The sequence below is a fragment of the Dermochelys coriacea genome, chromosome 10, assembly GCF_009764565.3.
Source record: "Dermochelys coriacea isolate rDerCor1 chromosome 10, rDerCor1.pri.v4, whole genome shotgun sequence".
NCBI lineage: Eukaryota > Metazoa > Chordata > Testudines > Dermochelyidae > Dermochelys > Dermochelys coriacea.
This window is the reverse complement of record NC_050077.1, coordinates 67,330,828-67,357,109: the sequence shown is the minus strand read 5'-3', so window position 1 is coordinate 67,357,109 and position 26,282 is coordinate 67,330,828. Positions and strand designations below refer to the sequence as shown.

The window sequence follows — 26,282 nt, the reverse complement described above, 5'->3', positions numbered from 1 at the left end:
CAGGTCTAGGTAGCAGGAATATTTCTACCTGAGCTGGGAGCTCAGTCCCACCTGTAGTGTAGACATACCCGTATAAGCTTGTGATTGTTCACAGAAAGAGGAAATAGCTCCAGGGATTGAGATCCTGGGAGATGGAAGTCTCTTCCTTTTAAAGGCACTGGTTTGAATCCAGCCCAAGCTAATAGTGACAAGCAGTTAGTCAATGGGAAATTAGTCAGTAGGACTATTCCTGTTCTTAGTGGAGAGCAATTCAGATCACAAGAGCCATCACACTTAGCTCCATTGTCAGCAATCTCCAAACAGGTATGGAGATTTACCTTCCTTGACCTTTCTAGAGGTGATCGCATCAGCTGAGCTTTGAACCCCTACTTGTGTAGATATACCCATGCTAACTCACTAAAACATAGCAGTATAGCTGGGGGAGCACAGGCGGTGACTCAGGCTTGACACCCAAGTACACACCCACCCAGACACCCTGGGTATGTTGTGAGGTGGCTAGCCTGAGGCACCATCCATGTTACCCCCGCTATATCTATGCATGCTGGGAATCATACCTACCAGCTAAAATGTAGAGGTACCCAGAGTGAGGATGGCAGTCTACATTGCTTTTATGCACAAGGAACTCCAGTATCTTTTGACTATCGTTTCTTACACAAAAGCAAGTGATTTCAATTCTCGTTTATGTTTAACAAAGAGCTAGGAAAGAGCTGTATAAAGATGACCAGAAAAGCAAAGGGCTTAATCACCACACAGTTGTCAGAGGAAGCCAAACATGCTCATAATTTACACAAATACCATAAAGCTAATCTTAAAGTCAAGTATTTTGAAGCTGCATGAAGTCTATGAAACAAGATAATCAAATATGTCTCACTCTCACATGAATCGGCAGCTTTTGTCTCTAAGCAAGGCCTTGTGAAATCATCAACGCTCAGTCATTAAACATTTTACAAAATGCCCATGCTTCTCATTCAGTTTTTCAGCAAAACTGCAGACTAGGCACTTCATGGCACTATGCTGCCTGCAAATAAAAGCTGCAGGCATCATTTTTAGCATGCGCTACCTAGCCACGCTCACCCTTAGATGCCAACTGTACTGCCATTCACAAATCTATTCATACTTACACACCTCACAACTGCAGCAAGCGGGAATAGAATTGAGGAGCTTGTCTTTGATGCTGTGCCCTTGGTGTGAAGGCTCTCCAACCCAGGTTTGAAGTACTCTGACCCAACATTTGTTTCGACTTCACTTAGGAACATCATCAGGGCTTCCAGTACCTTAAAGTGTGCTTTCCAGCTGTCAGACCTGGAGGGATTCCAGCTTTAGGTAGCTTCACAAAAGTGTATCAAAGCTATTTACATTAAATCAAGAATAATTAGCTGAGATGCATAGATACTAAGGTCAGAAGGGACCATTCTGATCATCTAGTCCGACCTCCTGCACGACGCAGGCCACAGAATCTCACCCACCCACCCCTACGAAAAACCCTCATCTATGTCTGAGCTATTGAAGTCCTCAAATCATGGTTTAAAGACTTCAAGGAGCAGAGAATCCTCCCTCAGGTGACCTGTGCCCCATGCTACAGAGGAAGGCGAAAAACCTCCAGGGCCTCTTCCAATCTACCCTGGAGGAAAATTCCTTCCCGACCCCAAATATGGCGATCAGCTAAACCCTGAGCATGTGGGCAAGATTCACCAGGCAGATATGCAGGAAAGAATTTTCTGTAGTAACTCAGATCCTACCCCATCTAACATCCCATCACAGGCCATTAGGCCTATTTATCATGAATATTTAAAGATCAATTAATTACCAAAATCATGTTATCCCATCATACCATCTCCTCCATAAACTTATTGAGTTTAATCTTAAAGCCAGATAGATCTTTTGCCCCCACTGCTTCCCTTGGAAGGCTATTCCAAAACTTCACTCCTCTGATGGTTAGAAACCTTTGTCTAATTTCAAGTCTAAACTTCCTGGTGGCCAGTTTATACCCATTTGTTCTTGTGTCCACATTGGTGCTGAGCTGAAATAATTCCTCTCCCTCTCCTATATTTATCCCTCTGATATATTTATAGAGAGCAATCATATCTCCCCTCAACCTTCTTTTAGTTAGGCTAAACAAGGGTAGTAATGCAATTTATTTAGTATTCATATTACAAAATAATTGGTACAGCTTTACATACCAGAGAATGCTCCAAGAATGGAACGAGTCTGCAAAATACACATTCCATAGGAATAAACACAGCCCTTGAAAAACCAGATTCCAGCATTACAGGAGTAAGAGAAAATTCAGATGGGTGCTGACAATTTAAGATGAAGGCAATGACTGCTGCTAGCTCCTCTCTGAAGATGTCTGATAATACTAATCTATCAAGGCACAGTATCACCTTTTAGTGTTTATCCTAGCAATAATCCACAGATTCTAAGGTCAGAAGGGACCATTGTGATCATCTAATTTCCTGTATAACATGGCTGGAGAATTTCACCTAGATATTCTGGCACTGAGCCAAATAACTTGCGGTCAGCCAAGAGCACGTATTTTAGAAAGACGTCAAGGTCCAGATTCTTAGCTGGTGCAAGCACTCTTATCTCCATTGATATCAGAGCTATGATAATTTACACCAGCTGAGAATCTGTCCCTTAAATCTTGATTTAAAGACTTCGAGTGATGGGGTCTCCATCACATCCCTTAGTAAGTTGTTCCAATAGCTAATTACCCTCACTTAAAAGTGTGTCATTTCCAGTTTGAATTTGTCCAGCTTCAACTTCTAGCCATTGGACTTTGTTATGCTCCTATCCGCCAAATTTAAGAGTCCTCTACAATCAGACATCTTCTCCCATGTCAAAGGAAAAACTAATCAAAATCTGGAAGGAGAAAAAAAAAAAAAAACAAAAAAACAAAAGACAACATACAAGACGTATTAAGATGACTGAGTAACCTCCTAAGGAGGCAGCATTAACCATGTCACTTAAGGCAGAAGGGGAAGCTTTCCCAAAATAGGCCTGCTAAATGACTGCTGGCTTCCATCCAGACACAGGTGTTCTCCTTGTCCTAGGCTCGAATGATGCCACTCACCACTAACAGCTTTACATCCTAAAGAGTCTTTCATCCAGATCCATTTTCTTGCACCATCCGTGTATTCTTTAGTCCATAGTGATCAAGAACCTGGCCCAGAACATATTCCAGCTGGTAACCAGTCATCAGAGTCCATAGTACTTCCCTACCTCCCCAGGATTCATCTTTGTGAGGGTCTCAGATTGCTCTGGCAATGGGGGCCTGGGGAAGTACTGTACCTAGGTCATCGTGTTGCTCGCTTTATGACTCTGTGGGACGGAGCAAGCCTGCTGGTTTACTATTGAATTGGATGCTGAGCACAAGATTGTGTGTTCACTATAGGGGATGGCACACGACTGGCAAAGACAGCCACAGAAACATCTAAAAAAGAACAAATACACAACAATTAGCGACCAGATTACAAACAACAGAGGAGATGAACTTGCTGGGGTTTGCTTAATAAAAACGTCAGCGGCTGGCTGTAGCCCAAGCATCTTTCTAGGGAATCCAAAGCTTGTTGCTTGCTTAAATATTTATAAAGCAGAAGAGGCAGAAGCAACCTGAGTTTTTTAAAACCAGCTGTCACTATGAATAATCTTTAAATACATCGCTCTGTATTTAAGACACTATTTCCATTACAAGATCTATTGAGCTGTAGGAAGTTACACCAGCCCAGTTTTTGCACATTTTTGCTCACTGCAGAAGAGACAGTTCAGTGCATCTTTACACAAGATGAGGGCCCGCCCCCCTACAGACTGAAACCTGCATTTGAAAATAATGGATGAGGTTCCTACTGGAGCTAGAATGGGTTTTTACTTGTTAACCATGGCAGTCCCACAGAAGACTAACAACACTGCCATCCAGGTTTATTTGATAGAAGAATGGTACTGTTAGAACATTTGCGCCTACTTATTGATTTAAGTGCCCGAACCATTCCTTTGGGCAGGAAGATTATTTGAATAAAGCAAAACCAATTCTCCCCTCTGGACTGGCTAATGAAAGTTTGGCTCACTGTCAGAGTAGCCAAAGTAAAAGAACACCAGCAAATTTAAAACAAGCCGTGCTTCTCTCTGAAAACGGCTTGCTCACTTCTGTTACATCACCACCCAAGGCTAATATCTCCTGAGCTCCGTCGGTATTTTCTTTACAGCCTCAGTTTACTTTGTGCATTTGACAGCACAAAACCAAATTCATCCTCACACAAGTGCAGCACTGAAGGAAGGTGGTTTGTGCCCTTCCTGTTTAGGAGATGGTGCAGCCCCCTGCATAGGCTAAGATCAACCCCAAAGGCGACCCTAACTTGCAATCCCAGTAATATAGCAGGAAGGAATTGCCAGAGTGTACAACCACCCCAGCTCTTCCCACCTCTGACCTGCCCCAGAATGTCCCTGGACGGGGAACTTCTCCCCAGAGGCTCCTGTGCTGGTGCTGTTTACCAGGGGCAAGAGGTACAGCCCCTTTGGGCAAGCATAGAGGCTGCAAAAGACTGTAGGACAACACTGACCGTGGCTCTTTATGGCTAGGAAGTGTCACTGTATACTCAGCTTCCCCTTTTGGTTCATGAGGGGGTCTCTGCAGAGCAAGAGGGGAGGAAAAAACCCATTTTGATAAGCAGGAAAATGACAGTAAGGCCACAAACCCTGGCAGGAGGCTGAGAAACAGAGATAATACACAAAGCTATTCTTTTATTGACTAGATTACAAGCTTCCTGTAATTGCTAAAGAGCAGGCTGGATTCATTCTCACTTTAAATGCAATAAATGCTCTGTTGAGCACATGATTCTCTCTGTTGGCGTTTGGGCTAAATTTGTGTTAGGATTTTAGAGAATGTCAAAATAATTTTTACTTTTTAGATTTCTCTTCACAGGGATATTTTAGTCTAGAATGACAAGGACGTGATCAACAATATGGGATTAGGTTACTGAGAAAGCATATTTATAACCAAAAGATAGAGGGGGATCTCTTTTCTAAAAAAAAAATCTATCCCCTGAAGTGGTTCAATTTTTTTTTTATAGCACCTCCTCATCATTGTAATATTTGAGTACTTCACACATATTAACAAATTTACCCTCACTCTACCTTCCATGGTAAGGCAAGACCAACACCATTTCGCAGATGGGAAAACCATACACAGAGGTCCTAGGTACAACAATACAAATAATAATGATAAATAAGTTACCCAGGGTCATACAGGGAGTCTATGGCAGAGCAGGGGATTGACTCCAGATCTCACGAATCTCAGAACAGTGCCTTAACTGCAAGAGTCTCCTTCCTCCCTGATTGAGCACACTAAGGATATGTATTCACTACCCGTCTAGACACGATAAATCACCCGAGCGCTCTCCCGTTGACCCCTGTACTCCAGTGCTGCGAGAGGTGCAGGCAGAGTCAACAGGGGAGTGGCTGCAGTTGACTCAGGGTGGTGGAGACACCACGGTAAGACGATCCAAGTACGTCGACTTCAGCTACGTTATTCACATAGCTGAAGTTGCGTAACTTAGATCACCCTTCCCCCCCAGTGTAGACCAGGTTTAAGGCGCTAGGTATTTTTGTTACCAATGGTACCAAATATTTAGTGCCAGTCAATCTACAGTAACTGTTACTATTTCATCTGAATTGTCCACTGCTAATCCACCAGTGTCACTTGAGGGCATCAAATGATGCTGTTTTAAAAGACTGCATTTTGTGGACACGCAGTTCAAGAGACAGTCACTAAGCAAGGGCTACTAAGGAAACAATTACAGCTTGCAACTGGTTAATCTTTTTTCCATCCCATTTCTGTCACCATCCAGTCAGAAGAGGAGCCTGGATTGAAGGACTCTAGAATGCTACAAGCAAATAAATCCAGATTACACAAGATGCAGAAGGCCAATAGTGTAAATTTAACAATGTGCAATGTGACAGGCTTAAAACACAATGCCACTGGTGAAAGGTAAATGGAATTTTAAAATTCCTTCTGTTTTAACAAGATAATTAGTTCTTACAGACACACACAAGGGTATTTTCTTTACAATACTTGATGTTTTACTTGGCAGCATCCCTTTAACTGCCATAAGAATTTCCAAAATAAAGTGAACAGTCACTATTGGTAGTTTAAGTAGGTCCTGACTCCATCTCCGAGACAGGCCCTGTTCTTCTACCATTTGATTTAGGAGGATAGTATCAGTAGAGTCAACATGACTTCACTGGCTCTACTTTCTTAGTCCTCCTGGTGAACATCAGTCAAACTCCTCAGAGCAGACCCAGGAATTGAATCCAGCTCTCCCGCATCAGAGGCCAGCGCCATAACTCACTTGGCTTTCACACTCCCCTTGGGAGCTGCAGCTTAACCTTCCTTTTTTCTATTAAAGAATTAATAGGTTTGAAGCCCATAGGCATTTTTATACTCACTTGATCAATAATATTTACTACTGATAAACATATAACAGTATTATGCTTTGGAGATATATATTAAAACAGACATAAAATGTGCAGAAGGCACCGCAGTAATGGAACAAACTCTTATTTAATATTCAGATTTAACCCATAGTCTGCATCCCACTAACAGCTGGCCACATACATTTCCCTGAACTGGTTTCAAGGTCATTGGAAAGGCCCTCTCTACACAGAAGTTTTTGCCCTCTTACAGTTGCATTAGCACTAGCGTAGCTCCAGTGGTGCTAGAAAGAGTGTATATAGGGCTCAGGTGTTTTCCCTACTGCATCACCAACACATGCTGTAGGAGTTATAGCCATGGTTATGGTGGTGAAACCACCACTGGCCAGTTTATACTAGTGCACTGCATTGCTACCACAAGTGGAGCTGGAATGGAGCTAGTCCTATAGCATGAGAGTTTCACAAAAGCCTGTGTGGACACAAGCGTGAACTTAGCGTGAACTGCAACACCTGAGACGGTGCAGTGATGGCTGCACAGACACCAAGCCAGCCTGAGCTTCCCCTTGACATTGCTTTGGTCTTTATGAGTGCTTTTCTGGACCAATGCACCCCCAACAGCAAGAACCCAATAGACAACATAAAGAATAATTGGATCCTCCAGCGCTTACCTTTCCAATTTGATAAAACAGTGAGGTCAGAGAAGCTTCTATGCTAGCTGGCAAGGGGCCCAGTGCAGCCACTGTTGGAAGCAATGCAGAGACATTGAAGTGACAGAAGGGATTTCTCCAGTGTGTCTACAAGTCATGCTGGCAGATCTCATCAATTGATGCACCTAGAATGAACGTATACAATAAAGACAGACAGTTAGAAATAAGAAGGTATTCTAAGTCTTACTATACAGCAAACTTAATCACACACAGCCTCTTTACCACACAAGAGGGTGCTAGAGACTGAGCAGCAGTCACCATCTGTCTAAAGGGCTAGATGAATGCAGTTTTATTGCTATTAAAAGGCCAAACCTTTAAGCAAAATTAATTTGACCTACAAAGTGTGGTTCTTTTTCAAGCTCTTCTATGGTGGTAGACCGATTTGCAAAACTGCATTTATTTCTGTAGCTCATACAGGGATTAGTTTTGGTAGCAGAGAGTGATGGGTGGATAAATTCAAAAGAGACATATTCATCCCTGTGCTGGAAGGGACAGAATGAGATGGTTTGCACCGTGCTTATTCTATAGCTGGGGGGGCTGGTTCATCTCTCATTTGAGCTACTCCTACAATGGTCCCTCTGTGACTTTGCAAAGTGCAGAATTGCTGGGGTGCAGGCCCCGTCCATGCCTCTTCCTTCCTCTAATCTGTCCATAATTCACTTCTGTCTGGGAAAAATGAAGAGAGCCCAGAATTTTTACTGTGTTGCTATATGCCCACCATTACTTTCCTTTGGACCTTCCCCAGGTGACAGAAGTTGCTCGGCAGAAGATTCAATGCTGCTTCTCTTCATTATCTTTAAGGTCATTTTATTTCTGGCCAGTTTCAGTCATGCCTAAGGAAAACACACACATTTTATGTTGGTCTTTGATAGAAAGAAGAGTTAAAAAAAAAAATCCCGACCAAGTTTATTTTTCCCTGTTCCAGGATAAGACAGTAATTACTGGGATGATCCTCTATGTGCCTTACTGCCCTATTAATTTTCTACTAAAATTAGCACAAAATGTTTCCTATGATCAGTTTATGCCCAGTATAATTAACTACCACTATAATTAAACCCACTCCAAGCTTGATAAATCCTACACGTTTTTGTTATGGATAGGCCATCACCTGGAACAAGAGACTATGCCACCTCTGCAGAGTTAAGACAGATGCTGTTGTGACATAAAGTAACATTTTCTGTGACTTAGGAGCATGAGTCTTACTGAAAGTCAGTGGGACTCAGGCTCCCAAGTGACATCTGAAAATACGAATTAGGCACCTACGTCACGTAGGCACTTATCAAAATTATACTCTTTGGCTGGAACACACAATTCCTTAAAATATGCGCCTTTAATAGGACAAATAGAACTACATATTAGAACATAGATGCACCTATGCACGCTAGATAGCCATGCACTGGCATTATCAGACTTGTGGTGAAGCAGAGCCCACAGTCTTTTCATTGCTTATTTCAAAATTTAAAAAAAAAAACAAAAACAAAAACCAACCCACACATTTCTGGACTTTCTGGTTGTGTGCATGACTTCAGTCAAACCCTAACTCAAGAGGGTGTCTGGCTGCAGATTACAAAGACTGACTCAAACAGGAATACTTATACTCACTTTCACTCAGCACTTTTCAGCTGAGAGTCCATGCTGGTCTCTCCTGGAGTCGCAGTCCAGGGGGCCTCCTGGATTGCGAGCTGCTATACTAGTGCGCCCACCTTTACTATGTCCAGTGTCCACTGATGGGAAATTCTAGGGAAAAAAAACCCCCAGTGAAGACAAGGCCTGAGTGTCACTGTGAAACTAAGAGCATGCACGAACATAAATACGTAAGTAAGAAAGACGACAAGACTCCATGGAAGCTGCACACAGAACTACCACGATCCAGGTAGATTTCCCATCTCCCTAGCAACTGTCTACACCTTCAAATTAGCCGTTCCAAGGGCCCACGTTATGCAATACTGCCCTGACCTCTGCGAGCACAACCCAAGCAAGTCAGAACCGTGCCACTGAACGGCGCGCAGCCACGGGAGGGCCAGGCCGCCCCAGCCCGCCCGCCTGGCTGCCCCACAAGGCGAGGAGGTTCTGTTACGCCAGGGCCGCGCTGGAAGGGCCAGGCGGCTCCTGGAGCCAGCCGGCGGCCTCCGGGCTCACCCAGCGAAGGGGCAGCTGCTCTCCAGCGGATACAATACCAGCGACCTAAAGCCCAGCACACGGTAGGCCAAAAAGACCCCCCGCCGTGCAGGGGTGGGGCCACCCTCTCGCCCCCCGTCGGTGTCTGTCGCCGGGGCAGCCCCCCAGCCGGCCCCTCGCCGTACCTAGAGCCCGCCTGGCCTCGGGTCTGCGGGAGCCTGGGGGCCGAGGCGAGGCCTTTGCGCAGCTGCTCAGCCGCCCGCGGGGCCGCGCAGAGCCGGAGGCCCGGGACTCAGCTGCAGCGCGGCCTGGCACCCGCGGGCCGGAGCCATACGCCACGGGCCCTCCGCGGGGCTGTCCCGCTCGCGGGCTCCCGTGCCGGGGCGGAGACCCGGAGCCCAGCCCCGCCGCCGGCGAGGGCGAGGAGGCCGCGGGGGCACTTACGGGGGACCGGCTCCGCTCGCTCCTGCGCGCGCGGCAGCGACTTCCGGCTTCCGGCCGCCGGGCCTCGCGCGCTCGCCCGGCCCTGCCGTAGCCGCCTCCCCCCCGCAGCGGCGGCAGCCGCACGCGCCCGCTCCCGGGGGGGGGGGGGTGCGACCCGTTTCCCGCCCCTGCCGGGGAACGTCTTCTATGAAAAGCCCTCGCAACACCCTGTTGCGTGCCGGAGCACTAGGGCCCGTGGGAATTGTGTCCCTAAAGCCCCCCCTCGGGGCCGCGGCAGCGTGCGGGGCACTGTTTGGGTTGGCGCCTTAGCCATGATCCCGGGGGGGGGGGGCTGCGTGGGTTTGTTTGGTTGAAACACAGGTGTGATTTTAAAAAGCGCAGCTTTTCGGGGCTGGGTTGGGGTTAGTTGCAAATCACTGTGACTGCCTACACCGCCGCCAGGATTTCCAAGCTTGAGTGTCGCCGGACATTTTCCAAAGGTGCTGACCGCGCACAGCTGTGATTAACGGCCAGGGGAACCGCCTACGCAGCCCTTTGAAAACCGGGCCCTTGGTCTCGGTTCCTCAGGCCCTGGTGCGGCACACCCCGAAAACACACGTTTAGTTTGATGCAAGTGCAAAATAAACCGGCTAGAGGAGACTGAAATACGGATTTAGGGCACATTTTTCAAAACGTACCTTGGGATTTAGCAAAAAGAAAAGGAGGACTTGTGGCACCTTAGAGACTAACAAATTTATTAGAGCATAAGCTTTCGTGAGCTACAGCTCACTTCATCGGATGCAACAGCTTATGCTCTAATAAATTTGTTAGTCTCTAGGGATTTAGGATGTTACAATTCGAGGGCACCCAGCTTGAACCACCCAGGCCTTGTTAAGGACCCACCTTCTGCAAATCAGGATCTATTGAGATGTTTCAGGGTAGACACCCAACATCACTAGTCACCTTTGAAAATGTTGGCCGAGGAGCCTAATTTTAGGTACCCAAGTTTGACATTTTTGCTCTAAATAAATAGAGCTGTGTGGGAAGGGTGCTCGGATGGACAGCAGTAGATGGACCTGGGTGGCTAGATAGTTTTAGTGCTCATGTTTGCTGTTGCGGTTTGTCTGGCCAGGTTGCAACACCAGAGCAAAGGTAGAACAGTTTACACTGAGCATTTAATTAAACTTAATACAGGAGCTTAGATTTTGCCAGAAGAGCCTACCTTTTTGGCAGCCACAATTTCCTTGGGTGATTCTTTTGGTGTTTTAGCCCTTTGTCTGCAAACCTCACAGGGGCTTAACAGTAGTTAATGAGATCCTGTCGTGGGAAGGAACATTACAACTGCTGCTCACATGTATTTTCAGAGAAAGGCATCCGTAGGGCTCTATAACTAAAGTAAAACATTCCCCAAGACAGGATAATTATACATTTCATGCCAATTCTCAATGGTGGCACCGTCACTGGGTTTCTGATAAGCATCTGCTTAGATCTCACTCCTTCCTCCTTTATCACATTCTGTGGGAGGCTGCCAGGGCCCACGTAACAAATTGCTACTGTTCAGACACCATAACCAGTAATTAGAAAAGTTGATTTACAGTGGAGCACAGCGGCAATCTCTGACTGCAAAGGAAGAGGCAGCTAACTTTAGAATTTGGAGAAAGCCAAAGGGCAGACAGTTCAAGGATAGTGCAGGTTCGAGCAGAGAGGGGAGTATGAGTTAGACAAATCCAGACTCTTATTTCTACACCTACTGATGGAGTTTCTGATCTTCGTTTCCCTGGCAGGCTAATCTTTTCATTGCTCCAAAACCAGTAACTACAGCCTCCAAGACTGCTGACAGTTGCAGGTGGACTGGGTGCTAAAGACCATTTTGATTTTGTTTTTAAACTTTGGGTAATTTTTCTTTTGTGAAAACACCCACAAACCTTTCTTTTCAAGATACTTTTAGATCCCTAGAGAATAATTCCCTTATTATATTTATAGTATTTGTCATAAAATTGCAGAGGGTCACTTTAAATCTTTGTTTTGATGCTGAACTGCAAGTAGACTGCAGCAATAAATCCATTCATATATTGTGCTGGTGCAGAGACAGAAATATTTCATGATTTCCTATGTAATAAAACTCTTGTTCAAATAAATATGTGCCATAAGCATTGTGCTTGCCTATTTATAGTCTGGATTTGTAAAACTTTCTTTTAGTGGGGGTAAGTAGCAGAGAGGCTCTTCCCAGTTCTCCTGTGCTGTTGTATTCTGCCACCAGCTCCACTACAAAGAGAAATTCATGAACACAGTAAGTTTCATTTTGAAATCCGCTGGGCAGTGCAGAGCCAACTGAAGCAAACAGTGAAAGGGAGGAGGGTGTAGTGTTTGGATAAATCTGAACAGACTGAGCCTCGGGGGTACGTCTTCACTAGCTGGCCCAGGTGGGAGTATGGTTAGAACCCCAGTTCTGCTTTCATTTGGGCTAGTAACTTGCCCACCTTGGAATGAGGATGCAGGCTAAATCACTTGAGCGCTGTTACTCCTTCAGTGTCGTCCCACAATTCCCTGTGTGCCCAGAGGGACAACAAGTGCTCCCACCGTTCACTGGGAAAGAATCACAGGGCAGGTCAGCTTACAGAGCACAAAAACCTATGGGATATACCCAGTGGTGAGCTGGAGCCGGTTGTTAAATTTAGAAGCCCTTTTTTCTAAAAGGGCTTCTAAATTTAACAAGCCAAAAGTGGCGCCTTAGGCGCCACCTCCGTGGGTGCTCCGGGGCTGGAGCACCCACGGGGAAAATTTGGTGGGTGCAGAGCACCCATTGGCAGCTCCTCGCCTGGCCCCAGCTCACCTCACCTCTGCTCCGCCTCCGCCTTCTCCCCTGAATGCGCCACCCCGCTCTGCAAGTCCGCCCCCCTCCCGGCTTCCCGCGAATCAGCTGTTCATGCGGGAAGTCTGGGAGGGCTGAGAAGCAAGCGGCGGCTTCGCACTCAGGCCCAGGGAGGCGGAGGCAGAGCAGAGGGGAGCTGGGCAGGGGTGGCGCGAGGAGGGCCGCCCGCACCGGAGCAGGTAACCCGGGGGGTGCGCAGGGGAACCGTTCCCCACCCCAGCTCGCCTCCGCCTCCCTCTCCCTGGGCCTGAGTGCGAAGCCACCGCTTGCTTCTCAGCCCTCCCCGGCTTCCTGCGCGAACAGCTGATTTGCGGGAAACTGGGGGGGGGCAGAGAAGCGGGGTGAGGCGGCACGTTCAGGGGAGGAGGTGAGCTGGGGCCAGGCGCAGGGTGGGGAGCTGCCTGTGGGTGCTCTGCACCCAAATTTTCCAGCCCCGGAGCACCCACGGAGTCGGTGCCTAAGGCACCACTTTTGATGTGATCGGTCGGGGGAGTGGCTGCTCCCCCCGTAGCTATGCTCCCCTGCCCCTAGGAGCCAGAGGGACCTGCCGGATGTTTCCTGGGAGCCACCGCAGGTAAGCACCGCCAGGACTCCCCACCTCGCCCCCCAGCAGGTCCCTCTGGCTCTTAGGGGCGGGGCATGGTAGGCACCCACTACGGTGGTCCACAAGACCCTCCTGCCTGGTTCTGGGGGCAGTAAGGGGAGAGGGATGGATGGGGCAGGGGTCCCGGGGGGCAGGGGCGGGCCCTCGTGGGGTGAAGAGGGAACCGGTTGTTAAGATTTTGGCAACTCATCACTGGATATACCCCCTGAAGTCCTACTGACACACACAGGTGAGTGCAGCACCAGTGTGGACAGAGTAACTTCAGTGAGCTAGGCTAACTTAGGTTCTGTGCCGATTGCCCCAGTCCCTGGTATAAGCAAATTGCACCTGCAGAAAAGGAGAGTTGGCCATCAGCCTTCTGGAAAATGACTATTGCTCCAAATGCTGCTGAAAGCTGATACAATAAACGCTTTGCCTCCCACCCCACATGCTCGGCTATCAAAGAGCAAAGGCTCTTTCAAGCCTGTGCTAACTATTGACTGTTCTATTATTAACTTGCGGCAATTTGAGGCGGGAGGTCAGGGGCTTTGACTGCTCTGATATTAAAGCTTTAAAGAAGAGAAAGAGACCACAGTATTGACTGGTGATGACGCAGCTTGCAGATAAAATCTGTCCGTTTTCTCTGCAGACCCTCAATGTAACTTCAGTGGCCTGACTTCACTGAAGCTTAAGTCTGATTTATGAGCTACAGCTTTTTCCACTCTGATCCCTCAGAGCTTGAACTTTGTTCTTCAACAATACCCCCTCATGAGCATGGGGGAAAAGGTCACATCTCTCCCATTCCCATACATGGAAGTGCAGGGCCTACAATGATTTTTATGCCAATTCCACTAAGCCCCAATCTTCTGAGCATGCTCAGAGAGCTTACTCACATTGACGCATGAGAAAGGGCTCTCAGATGCAGTCTAACTTCCTTACAGTCCATCAGTCTTAAAAGAAAACATGTTTCTGGATCATGTCTACCAGAATTTTACAACCACCATTTTCTAGACCTAGCATTGTGATGGCTGCAACCTGCTCTCTTGCTCTGCAGGCATCTCCATATTAACCCTCGATTTGATACATATTCTTAAATCTGCCCATCAGGCAAAAGGGGCACCCCCCCATAGAGATCAATCTATTTTATCTAGCGATAGACGTAGACTTTTTAGCTTTTTCCATGTGTGGAAAAAGGCATCACACACCCGATTTCTGAGGCTGTTATGTCTCTTTGATTGGTTGCCTTCTTTATGATATCAGTATGTCTTGAGTGAAACTGTGTAACTGACTTGGGATTCAGATCTTCCCCGTGCCTTGACATGACTTTAATCCAGTGTCCAAGGCCAGCGTTTGGATCCCTAACATAATAGCCTTTTCGGTTATGGGGTGAAATAATAGCTGTATTTCAAGCTCTGGTAGAAGCTCTAACTGCTGTCACCTTTATTTGTAGCAAGAGCAAAGAGTTAATCTTGTATATATACATGTACTTTTATAGACAATTTTGGAGAAAAAAAGATACTTTATTATTTATATACCATAGCACCTAGAAGCCCTAGTCATAAGTCCTGTTGCTGCCCCTTTCTTTTGTTTGTTGATATTAATTATTGCCACATAACATGCATTTTAAATGGCTCACCAAAGATAACATGCATTAGACAGAATGGTTCCCGAAGATGGGGGCGGCAGATCGGGGAGCATTTAAACATTAACTGGATGGGAGCCAATAGAAAAATGAAAAGGTCAGATTGTGCATGGTAAAAGGTCTTAGGTGAGAAAAAGGAAGATTAATATTAATTGGAGGACTGGCCTAACCTTTGGACAGTCAAAAGCAAGCATTGCATGGGGTTAACAACAGCATGAAAAGTACATTCCTAGGTAGAAACTTTCCTGGTTCTGAGACAGTCTCTCAAGCACTGTGGTCTACCCCTGTTTGGGGTACAAAAAACTTTACAACTAGTTTATTGTGGAAAATAGTGTCTTGTTGATGTGAAACCATCTCAAAATTTCCATAGTCTCAGGGATATGATATAACACACAGGTGATATGATCACAGCACCCTTTTTGTATGATAAGAAGTGAGGAGCTAATTCTCAAATGAAAAGCAAACACAAAAACCAACCAACAAAATAAGGCAGCTTTTGTAAATGGACCTTATCTGCCAGAGGAAAAGTTAGACCAATATTTCACAATTGGTGCAGCTCTACCAGCAATTTCAGTGTTGGAAGTGCCAGAGTAGAAAGAGCACAGGTGTTTGTACCATTGTAACTCTGCAGGGTTAGACCAACAGCAGTAAATACACTTCTGGCCTGTCTATGCTTGGTCTCACACCATTGCTATCACGGCACCAATGGTTAAAAAAGGTCCACTAGTTGCTAGTGTAGACATACCACAGAGGCAACTGACAGTCAAGTAAAGCTACACATATCCCAGGTACTTTGTCTTTGAAGGTGAAGCCATTGTCTTAGAAAATCTGCATAATTTCAGCTAGACCAGGCTTCATAGTTCCTTTATGGCCTTTCTTCTCTAGAAGGTGTCCCACAGTTCTGAGATCAGGTATGTGCAAGACACACTTAATGAGTTCCCAATAGGACTGATTCGAGAAACACCAATTCTGAAATCTTGGAACACAAACCTTAAGACATAGAAGTTAACTGGAATGTATGGAACGGGTCTGAACTTTACTCAGCCTTGACATTTGCAGGCTCAGGACAGAGCTATGTAAATGTAGAGTCTGTGTGTCAGAGATCTGTCTAATGGCAGATTTACCCTAGGAAGCCAAAAAAATCGAAGAGATGGATCTGTTGGTAAGTAACAATGCCCATTGAATCAGATTCTGAGCTCAGCTAAAATCGCTGTAAAAGTGGAAGCCATGTTAGTCTGTATCCGCAAAAAGAAAAGGAGGACTTGTGGCACCTTACTAACAAATTTATTGAGTATAAGCTTTCGTGAGTGAAAGGTGCCACAAGTCCTTTTTTTCTTTTTGTAAAAGTGGAGTATCTATGTTAAAATCAGTGGAGTTACCCCCCCAAGTGACTAAGCTCAGAATATGGTCTGATATAATTGGAAAGGTATTTTGCTTAGGGAAATTGGGGGTGTACTTCTAAGGTTGATCCAACTTTTTCAACCCCTCAGCTAGGAACACGACAACCTCTCGTTTCAGCAGGGGCAACACAAATATTATATTGTTAAGATTTACTGAGCCAGCATTAAATATGTCACTGATGTTTAACTAACTAAACACAGTTAGACATATACTCTGATGATACTCTGATGTGGTTCAAAGAACATTTGCTATTAAACAGCTTATTTTAAAATACATACATGTTTTTTTCCTTTCTGCCTATGATGATAGAGTGGGGAGAGCTTTCTGAATTTGGCTTGTCAGATTTTTGTCATAACACAGGACAGGACATTCACATTGATACTGCCAGTGATTTTTGGTGAGCAAAATTTCAATCTGTAGTGATATTTCACAGGAAACTTTCTATTCGGACACATGGATTTTTCTCTTTCTCTGAAAGTAACATCAAAAGCCAGTTCTTCTGATGTACTGTACTTCATAGAAATACTGTCTAGGTTGAGCTGCCTGCTTCTGTTCCTGATATCTGTACTCACAGGTACATTATTTACAGTCTCATTTTCTCATAAATTTAAAGCCAGAAGGGAACACTATCATCTCCTGCATCACACAAGCCAGAGAATTTCACCAAATGAATCTTGCAGCATGTCCACATCTGCTGTTTGAGCTACAGCATAACTTAAACAACACAAAAAAACAACAAAAACCCATTTGTAAACAGAATACTTAAAGGCACTCCCTCCTCAATTAAGATTATCTCCATGCTAAATTTCAGCATTCAATCCCAGCTGTTTTAGCTATTGAACTGTTTAAACATAGTTACAAGAACTTTTTCATTACCAAAGCATTCCTGTCCCCCACCTTAAGGTCAAAAATGGTTAAAACTTTTTTTTTCAATATTTCCCCCCCAAAAATCAACAAACAAAGCTAAATAGCTTGTTTGAAAACCTGGAAGGGATATAAAACCTCATGCTTCAGGGCATATACCAGACTCTTTTTGATGGGGTCAGGAAGAAATTTTCCCAAGGGTCAGGCTGATCCATAATTGTAAATTTTGGGCTTTCTTTCATCTCATTCTGAAATAGCTGGTGTGCCCACTGCTGCAGATGGGATACTGGGCTAGATGGGCCCCTTATGGGTTCTGGGGTGGCAATTCTGATGCTTCCAAAATTCTTGTTGTAGATAATATTGGCTGCAGGAAGGACCGTTTGTTTCTCTGCAGCTTTTACCATAGCTTTGTAATGCTGTTGTGACAAACAATATGAAATTAATTGTCTTATAAAACTCTTCTCCTTTCTTCACGAGGCAACGTGGCTTGGTGAAGAGCACACTGGGCTGTCTCTGCCATTAACTCACTGTGTGAATTCAGGCAAGACACTTCACTTCTCTGTCTCTCCATTTCCCCATCTGTAAAATGGGGATAACACTGCTTACCCACCTGAAGATTGCTATATAATTGATAACGCTCAGAACAATCTGCAGAAGGCAGAGCCGTGTGTTTCTAGGCATATGATACTTTCCCAGCTGCAGTAGGAGACTGATATTCCGAGTGCATTTTATGCTTTTACCAATAAGGAAAGCCAGTCTGACAGATTTTTATGGCTGAAGACACAATATGCCACCTTCTAGGAGCTAGAAAACTGTGTGAGGACTAGGATGACAGCATTCCACTTGTACTCCAGGCTGAAACTTGGCATTCAGCGTATTGGACAAGTAGCAGGTTGAGCTGAGAACAGTTTATGTAATGAACGCCATTGAAAGATTTACATGAAATACCACTTTGGAATATTAAAGCGAGACCAGACCAAATTCTCACTTGAGTCATTACTAAGCTTCCTTTTTGGTTTCCAGTGGAGGTGGCAAACTTTTTCATTTCTTGTCCTTAACTGTTCAATATCATTGCTGAGAGATGATGCAGTCCATTCCAGAAGAAATGTGTTTGATTGGTGATTGAAGTGATGCCTGTTAATTACTGTGGAATGAAAGCTGAATTATATTATTACTAGCAATAATAGTTACATTGAGCCTTCCCCTTATAAAGCTAGTGGGGAAGAGAGGAAATCAAACTACGACAGAATCAGACTTCAGCAAGTGTCCATGGTTCACAATATTTGTTAATATTCCCCATTATCCCCTCTATCACATTATCATAAAGGATCAGTATACACAACTCACTCAGATTTACCTCTGTGAATGCCATACATGAGGATAGTTTAAAAGACTCTCCCACTCTCTACCCCAACATACACATGGACCAATGACAATAAACTGCTCATGAGTTACCCTTCCCCCCCCCAGATTCCAGGTTTAGGGGTCCCACCCAGTACGTGGCATTTCTCCATCCTTACTATAGCTTGGACATAAAAACCAAAAGCCCAACACACTTGTGCCAGCCTATATAGTAACTGGCTTCCCCAGACACACAGCAGCATGTGCCACATACTGGATGGCAGGATTCAGACCCAAGATAAAGCCAGGGTATTTGAGCTTTGATCTAGCTCCCATTGGAGTTAATGGGATTCATTCCCCAGAGTTGAATCAAGTCATATAAGCAAAAATAGCTAGCAGAGAAGCTGAGGGAGAAAATTGTTCCTGAGGCACAGGTTGGAAAGTCAGAAGACCTGGGTTCTGTCTCTGGCTCCGCCTGAGAATCACTTGGCCCACTCACTCAAAGGTATTTAGGTGCTATCTCCACTGAAATCCACTTTCTGTATTCCAGATGCTCGATCTGTAAATTAGGGAAATAATACATATCTACCTGATAAGGGTGCTGTCAGGCTAAATTCAGTAAGGTTTGCCAGCTGTTTTGAACGTCTCAGATGGAAGATGATAAATAAGGGCAAAATATTCATATTAATTTGATGGAGATGCTTTGTACTTATAACATTCAGTACAGGTAGCTGCAGATACCAATCAGTGGAGTTACACCAAGGATGTGTTTGGTCCACAGCTTCAGCAAGACAAAACCATCTGAAACTCTCTGAAATCCTTTTTCCAACTGCATAGGCCACACAGAAGTGCAGCACTAATGTAAAAGCTTGTTTTCTGCCCCCAAAGATTGTCAGAATGAAATGCAATAGTTCCTGGGATTGTTTAACAGGAGCCCCTGGGATCGCCATACCTGGGAGGCATGATGTCACACATCAGCAAATAGATTATTTGTTTTTCTGTTTGTCACTTGCTCTGAGACTTTTTTCACAGTGCACCGCACAGAATGAATCAAACCCTCCGACCCTCAAAAGAAGAGCATGACTGGCTGCAGATTCCCTTGCTGATTTCTTTCTCTGCGCCCCTCTCCCCCTCCCCCCGCAAATTCGTTGGTGGATTAGTAGATAGAAGAAAATATAATAATTAACTTTTTCTTGTAGAAGAGCAGCATCATTTTTGCTTGAATTCCTTCTCGCTTACGCTACGTCTTCCTGAATGTAGTAACACTGATGTCTACTAAGACAAGTAGAACATACACAGAAAGGCAATGGAGCAAAACCAGGCATCCATTCTATTTCAGGTGATTTTTATTTTATGCTCAGCCACTGAAAAATTGTTGCATGAAGGACTGTTTTGTCTATAATGAAGAGTTTGGTTGGACAGCTTCTGCCTTGTTTCTTTTGTTGTAAGAAACAAATTTACTTCTCACCATACTACATCCGTCTACTGATAAGTCTGAGATTTTCCTCTATGCTGGCTCATTGATGGATCCAGTATTTTTGCTACGTAAGATGGGAGATCATAATAGTTTCTCCTGTTCTGCCTTATTATCCTCAGGTATCTTAAGTGGCTCGTCGAAGTTAACACAGGCATAAGCAGCCGTGTTGTAAGACTGGAAAGCTGCATCCTGCAAGCTGAGCAAATCATTCTTAAGGGGTGAGTTATTCACTGAATTTTTGTGTTGCGTCCTGTTTAAAGACATGAAACCCTGAAGATATAAAAAGAACCCTTCATTGTTCTGTCTACATTAACATTTAGTTGTGTTAATTAACGTGCTAAACCATGGATAAAATTTCAATGTAGACAGACTCTGCATTATTTAAACTTGCTCAGAGCAGGCCTGGCCACAGTTGGGAATAATTTCAAACAAGTTCTTGAATTTATTCCAGTGTAGATACATGCCCGTGGCAGATAAAAACACCAACAGTCAGCTAGAGCCTTGCCACACCAGCATCATTCCTGCCACCTGGCAAAGTACACAGGAAAGAGAATGGTGGCGTCACAGCCTAAAAGGCGTCCAAAAGCCAGGGAGTTTGCAATGACGCTGTATAATCTGGGAAATCCACCAAAGAAAGGGGCAACTGGATGGCTCAGGAACTGGCATTGGGATGCAGAGCTTTTCACCTGTAGGTCACTGATTCTAGACCAGTTGAGTGTGACTGGAAGTTATCACCTGCTGGAGATTTCACATGGAGGACTTCCAACTGCATGTCAGCCTGGAGTCTCCCCAGCACAAAATCCGGTCTTTTTCTTCCAATAAGAAATAAGACATGGATATTTGTCAGAAAGCGCTTCACACAATGTATGTTTCAAACATCCCTCTGAGCCTCAACGTGCTTCCCCAGCAGCAAACACATGATGTAACTCTCAGAAGTCTTTTCTGTGCAAGTTTGTCCCTGGATGCAGAGGCTTATGGGACAGTAGGTTTGTCTTTGGTTCTGAAAGAAACGTACTGTTTGTTTGTATGGAAATGAAGTTAAAGACATCTGGATTTAATTGTTTTCTCCCTTTGTGAAAGGAGCTTGGCATTATGTGGCTTAAACTGCAGAACCAGAAAGAAATGGAGATAGTGGGAAAAGTGAAGCACTACAAGGAGATGCCAAAAAGACAGAGGCTGAGACTAGGAAGATTCTGATTTTACTCCAACTCTTTTAAAAATTAAAATAAAATTGGCCCTGTGGCCCCTTCTGAATCCAGGTTTTTTTCATTAAACAAAAAAAAAACCCCAACACCGCCTTCCTCCGTGCTCCTCCAGAGCTAACCAATCTATCTTCTGCCCTGCATTTACAAAACTGCAATAGAATCAGTTAGGATCATCTATTCTTTTCTAATACAACTAAGGGCCCCATCTCTGGTCTTGGGCTTTCCTGATCACTTAGCTGCAGACAAGGGTGAAAATCCCTGGGTGGAGGCTGAAGAGGGAAGGGGCAGAGAGCTGACAGCAATAGACTGAAAGATAGAAATAGTCTCAATTCATAGGCACCGATTCTTGGGTCTGGCTGAGTTGTGCTTGCCACAAATTCTGAAAGGAGGTGTGGGACGTGGCAGATAAATGCAGCTTTGTGCTATCTTTGCATCTCTTTGATCCTGGGGCTTCTGGCACAACTTTAGAGCAGCCTCAGGATGGCATTAAGTTTTGCCGAGCTTCATATGGCTCCAAGAGATCATTCCAGAAGCTGGGGATTGCTGGAGTGCAGCAGCACTCTAGCTGCATCCCCCTGCACTGAAGGGAGCTTTCAAAATCTGGTCTTTAGGACTGAGATGGCTGTCAGGCTAGGGAGGAAAGAGGAGAAGGTACTGCAGAAACAGAGTGAGAGAGAATCTTGGGGTTGACTGAGAGAAGGCATGAACTGCCAGGCTGGCGAGGAAAGGAGACTATATCCAGTGGGTTCCTACTGAGGTGGGAAGATGTTTTAGGGGAGGGTCAGACACAGTGGTGGCTGTGGGTCACATTTAGCTGTAACCTACTCCTGGTGACAGTAAATCTTAGATGGGAAAAGGCGTGGAATCATCAGCAAGTTTTACAAGGACCGGAATCACTCAACACTATTATTATTAGCATCTAGGAACCTCAGTCAAGATTCAGGGCCCTCCTGTATTAGGCACTGTACAAGCATATAACAAAGAAGACAATCCCTGCACCAAACAGCTCACAATCTACACATGCAACGGGTGGACAACACACAGACAAGGGTAGGCTGGGAGGAAGACGTGACAATGATGCAGAGTTTAGCAGCAAAGCGGAAGTCATAGCTCTTCCCTGGCCTAGCCAGTGCCTGAGGGTAGTGACCTGAAGGCATCACAGCAAAGGCAGGGTTTAAGGTGGGATTTAACAAAGAACAAGGTGGAGGCGCTATGAATGTTGATGTGAGTTTTCCTCATGCATGTGGGATGGCACAGGAGAATGTGGGCCATCAAGGACAATGGCTTGATAAGTTAATATGTCTTAGGTAGGATGGAGTTAGCTGGCAAAGAGCCTTAAAGACAAAGACCAGGAACTTGTGTTGGATTCGGTGGGTAGGGGGGCAAAATACAAAGGGGTGCATGATGTGGTTGAAGCAATGAGGCAGATCCTCCCTTTATACTTCTCTGCAGATCAAAATATCCCACCTCAAAAGCATATGTGAACAGGAGCCTTTCCCAACCTGTTCCAAAATAGAGTACACCCACACTGTGGGCAGGGTCAAATCTCACTCCCCCCCCATGGGCAGTGACTGTAGTAACTAAAACACAAAGTCACCAATAACATAACAAAATTCAGCTCAAATCCCTCCCTCTCAGGGTTGGCTGCTCCCAGGATGCCACCCTCTGGACTGCTGAGCCCACGCTGTCCAGCACCACTCCTGCCACCATTACCTCGGGCAGGGTAGGAGCTGCCTGAGTCAGCAGAACCTGATTAACTCTTGCCTGCCAAATAAACACCTGCTAATGCAGTGTTCCAGGCCAATTCGACCCACCTGTTACCCTTCCTCACTTGAAACAGGCAACTACAGCATCTTAAACCAACCATCAACAGCAATAGCCAATTAGCAATATATCCTATATCCGGCATCAGGATCAAAAGGCACCCCGTCACCCTCGCCCGCAGACTGAACACGTGTACAGCAAGCATTTCTGGTTTGGGCTACGTGCCCACTGCAGACTGTATTGATGCAAGTCACAGCCTCCGGTACCAAAGCTTGGCTGTCTGCCTCAGCATAAATTGCTACAACTCCTGCTGTCTCCTTTCTCCATGGCATATTCAACACCTCACCCCTGCTTTCACAGATAATATCCATGCTATTGCTCACAGCATCTCAACAGACAGCGCCTCGTCACCTTCAGCCATTCGAAACAACCCGAGCAGAACTGAATCTGGGTCTTCTATTGCCCAAGTGAGCACCCAGAACAGGGGACGATCCGTCCTCTGTAGGGACAGAGCAACTAATGTGCACAACATGTGTTCGCAGAAAGCTGTGACGGGCACAGCTCAGACTCACAGTTATTGATGGCAAATTCTGACTCTCGATGGCAAGCCAAAAACAAAACAAAACAACCCCCCCCCAAAACCCAGCAAGTGATACTTTTAAAAGAAATTGTTTAATTTCACATATCTATCTGATAGTGTGCAAATCAGAAAGAAGAAAGAAAATATTTCAAATAAAATTGCTAGAACTTTGACACTTCTTAAAATATACATTTTATTATTTTCTGGTGTTTGCTGTGAATGTTTCATTGAAATGGTGAAGGTATACAACCTTTACAAACTTCTCGAGTTAAAGTTTTGGTTTTTTTTTCACTGCAGAGGAAAATATATTGGCTATAAAATGTTGAATTTCATTAAATATTTAGTTTTACCCCCCTCATCTATGCTGTGGAATGCTTTGTAGAAATACTGTATAAAATAAGGCAGACTTTTGATAGGGAATTTAATTAGAAAATTACAGGGAAGAAAAAAAATTAACATCCCAACTTATTATTATTATTATTATTATTATTTTTTTTTTTACCAAGAGTAGCAACCTTGGGAAGAGCTTGTGGTCACCAGTAGGAAGTGAGAGAGAACTGCTGGAGTTCTGGTGCTTATACAGTATGCATTTCTTGTTTATTTTACTACTCTCCAGTGAGACCTTTTAATAAAACTTATTTTAATTAACATAAAATCAGACAATATTTAAACATACACATCTATCCTTACAGTGCAATAAAAATGTGTCATTGTATAGTATTTTGTATTTGAATTATGAAAATAAAAGGTCTGTACATCAATTAAATGTATATTGATGAGTATGAATCATGTAAATTTGTAATGCATCTAAAGTTGGCTTTGGCTTTTAAGTATTTATAAATTCATAGAAAATATTGAACATCTAACAAAATAAATAAAACATATTTTAATAATAGATGCTAACGATCAACTTCAAAAATTCGTGTTATTTTTTACATTTGCTATTAAATTTCTTTAAGAGAACTCACTTTCAGTAGTGCTCAGAAGTGAATGATTGCACCTTCTGTGATGTGAAAAAATAGAGTACATCTATTTTTCATAGATTGAAAACTCCTTCATGAAGAGTTGCATTTTAAATGTCCGACTGGTATATGTAACTGTTCTTAAGTGCTTATAAAAAGCATGGAGCTTTCTCATAAAAGCTGTGAGTCACTATTAACAGATACTTCTCCTTCACTTGCAGATTTGAGGACTAAGCAAAATCTTCTATAGGACACCCCTTTTCATGAGGATATCTTCAAGCTTCACGTACTGGTATGAAGATAATGCAAAAATATGTTCACTAGTAGACCCTCTTCAGTACAGGTACTGCAGCAATCCAGTGTAATTCAGCTTGATAAGTTCATTTCATTTGAGTCCATACACGGCAGTTTGCAGGAGTCAGCTGCTGACCTCATGTTCTCTTGAATGCGAAAGGTCCACAAGCACATGGGTTAGCTTTACTGTAATACTGAAGGGATCAAAACTAATTTGAAATCACATGAACAAAAGTGAGCTTGAGTAAATATGCATCTGGACAGGTAAGTTACACTCTGTGGTCTAATTGCTCTTCAGGTGGTGGTCGAAGGCTCCGTAGCTTTTTGTCATCTAGACCTTTCCAGTATTTAAAGTTATTGTCCAGATGCTGCATCAAATTTGGTAGGTCTGCAAATGCTAGGAAAGAAAAGACACAATGTAGTCAGCCAGCAGAACTGAAATGGTTCCATGATTCTACTTGCTTAAATATAATTTGAAATATGTGAGGAACTGTATTAAGTGGGATGGTTTAAATCTGTTTCATTGATACTTGAAATGGTTCTTGTTTTACAGCTCTCATCATTACTTCTACACCTTCCCAGGAGAGTTACAACAATACTATAAAAAGAAAAGGAGTACTTGTGGCACCTTAGAGACTAACAAATTTATTAGAGCATAAGCTTTCGTGAGCTACAGCTCACTTCATCGGATGCATTAAGTGAGCTGTAGCTCACGAAAGCTTATGCTCTAATAAATTTGTTAGTCTCTAAGGTGCCACAAGTACTCCTTTTCTTTTTGCGAATACAGACTAACACGGCTGCTACTCTGAAAACAATACTATAAGTATTTTTAGCAATTGTATTGCAATCAGGAAAGCACCAATTTTCTATCAAGGACATAGTTACTGTGACTGTAACTATTATGCTGGATATAATTCCAGTTATGTGCACAGCGGATTTGCCATTTATGAGGCCTGATCTCCCCGGGGGGGGGGGGGGGGGGAGGAAGGGGGAATCTATCTAAGTTACACAACTTCAGCTACATGAATAATGTAGCTGAAGTCGAAGTACTTAGATCTACTTACCACGGTGTCTTCACTGTGGTAAGTTGACTGCTGACGCTCCCCCATTGACTCCACCTGCGCCTCTCGCTCCGGTGGGGTAGTGGAGTCGACGGGAGAGCGCTTGGCAGTTGATTTATCATGTCTTCACTAGACGCAATAAATCGACCCCTGCTGGATCGATCGCTCCGGAGGTGAGTGTAGACATGCCCTGAGTGTGTCACAATTCTGACTACTTTTAATCACTAATGACAGCAATGGAGAAGAAATGGTTGATATACTGTAAGCAGTTCTCAAAAGGAATTCAACCTGTTTTTTCTATAGCATTTTCAAGCACTAGAAAATTGTTAAAAATAATTCAAAAAAATATGTGGGCCAGGTGAATATGCATAATGTGGTAACAAAGTGAGCTCACTTAACATGCCCTGTTCCTTTATGGAAAGCAAGCTAGCCATTTAATAACTGAGAAGAAACTAAATTTTGCCTGAAGTTCACCTATTAAATGAAGTCATAAGAATTATTCAGAGCCATGTCAAAATACACGTTAGCATTAATTAAGCTATTGGGTTTACTTGAAATGTAG

General features: G+C 44.2%; 1 protein-coding gene, 2 long non-coding RNA genes and 1 other non-coding gene across 8 annotated transcripts in view; 1 reads left to right on the top strand and 3 right to left on the bottom strand.

Moving 5' to 3' along the window:
• Positions 1-2,123: 2,123 nt before the first annotated feature.
• On the bottom strand, positions 2,124-9,133 carry LOC119862004. Of its 3 annotated transcripts, XR_006274919.1 has the most exons (6): positions 8,626-9,133; positions 7,472-7,966; positions 7,095-7,258; positions 5,131-5,190; positions 4,557-4,624; positions 2,124-3,433 (listed from the first exon to the last, which is right to left on the bottom strand). It is a non-coding gene; the product is annotated as an uncharacterized LOC119862004 (long non-coding RNA). The 3 variants fall into 3 exon arrangements; XR_006274920.1 differs by lacking the exon at positions 5,131-5,190; XR_006274918.1 differs by lacking the exons at positions 4,557-4,624; positions 5,131-5,190.
• Positions 6,132-6,262, bottom strand: LOC119863112. The gene has a single exon (XR_005295498.1).
• An 84-nt stretch (positions 9,134-9,217) lies between the features above and the next one.
• On the top strand, positions 9,218-24,711 carry LOC119862005. 3 transcript variants are annotated; one of them, XR_005295118.2, is made up of 3 exons: positions 9,218-9,334; positions 19,974-20,072; positions 24,587-24,711. It is a non-coding gene; the product is annotated as an uncharacterized LOC119862005 (long non-coding RNA). The 3 variants fall into 3 exon arrangements; XR_006274923.1 differs by lacking the exon at positions 9,218-9,334 and adding an exon at positions 12,673-12,725; XR_006274922.1 differs by lacking the exon at positions 9,218-9,334 and adding an exon at positions 19,485-19,716.
• The window catches only part of PDE8A (phosphodiesterase 8A), a 192,534-nt gene continuing 189,831 nt past the window's right edge, over positions 23,580-26,282 (bottom strand). The window contains exon 22 of the mRNA XM_038417810.2: positions 23,580-25,056. Coding sequence (XP_038273738.1) covers positions 24,929-25,056 — 128 coding nt within the window. The 3' untranslated portion in view covers positions 23,580-24,928. The remainder of the gene's footprint in view (positions 25,057-26,282) is intronic.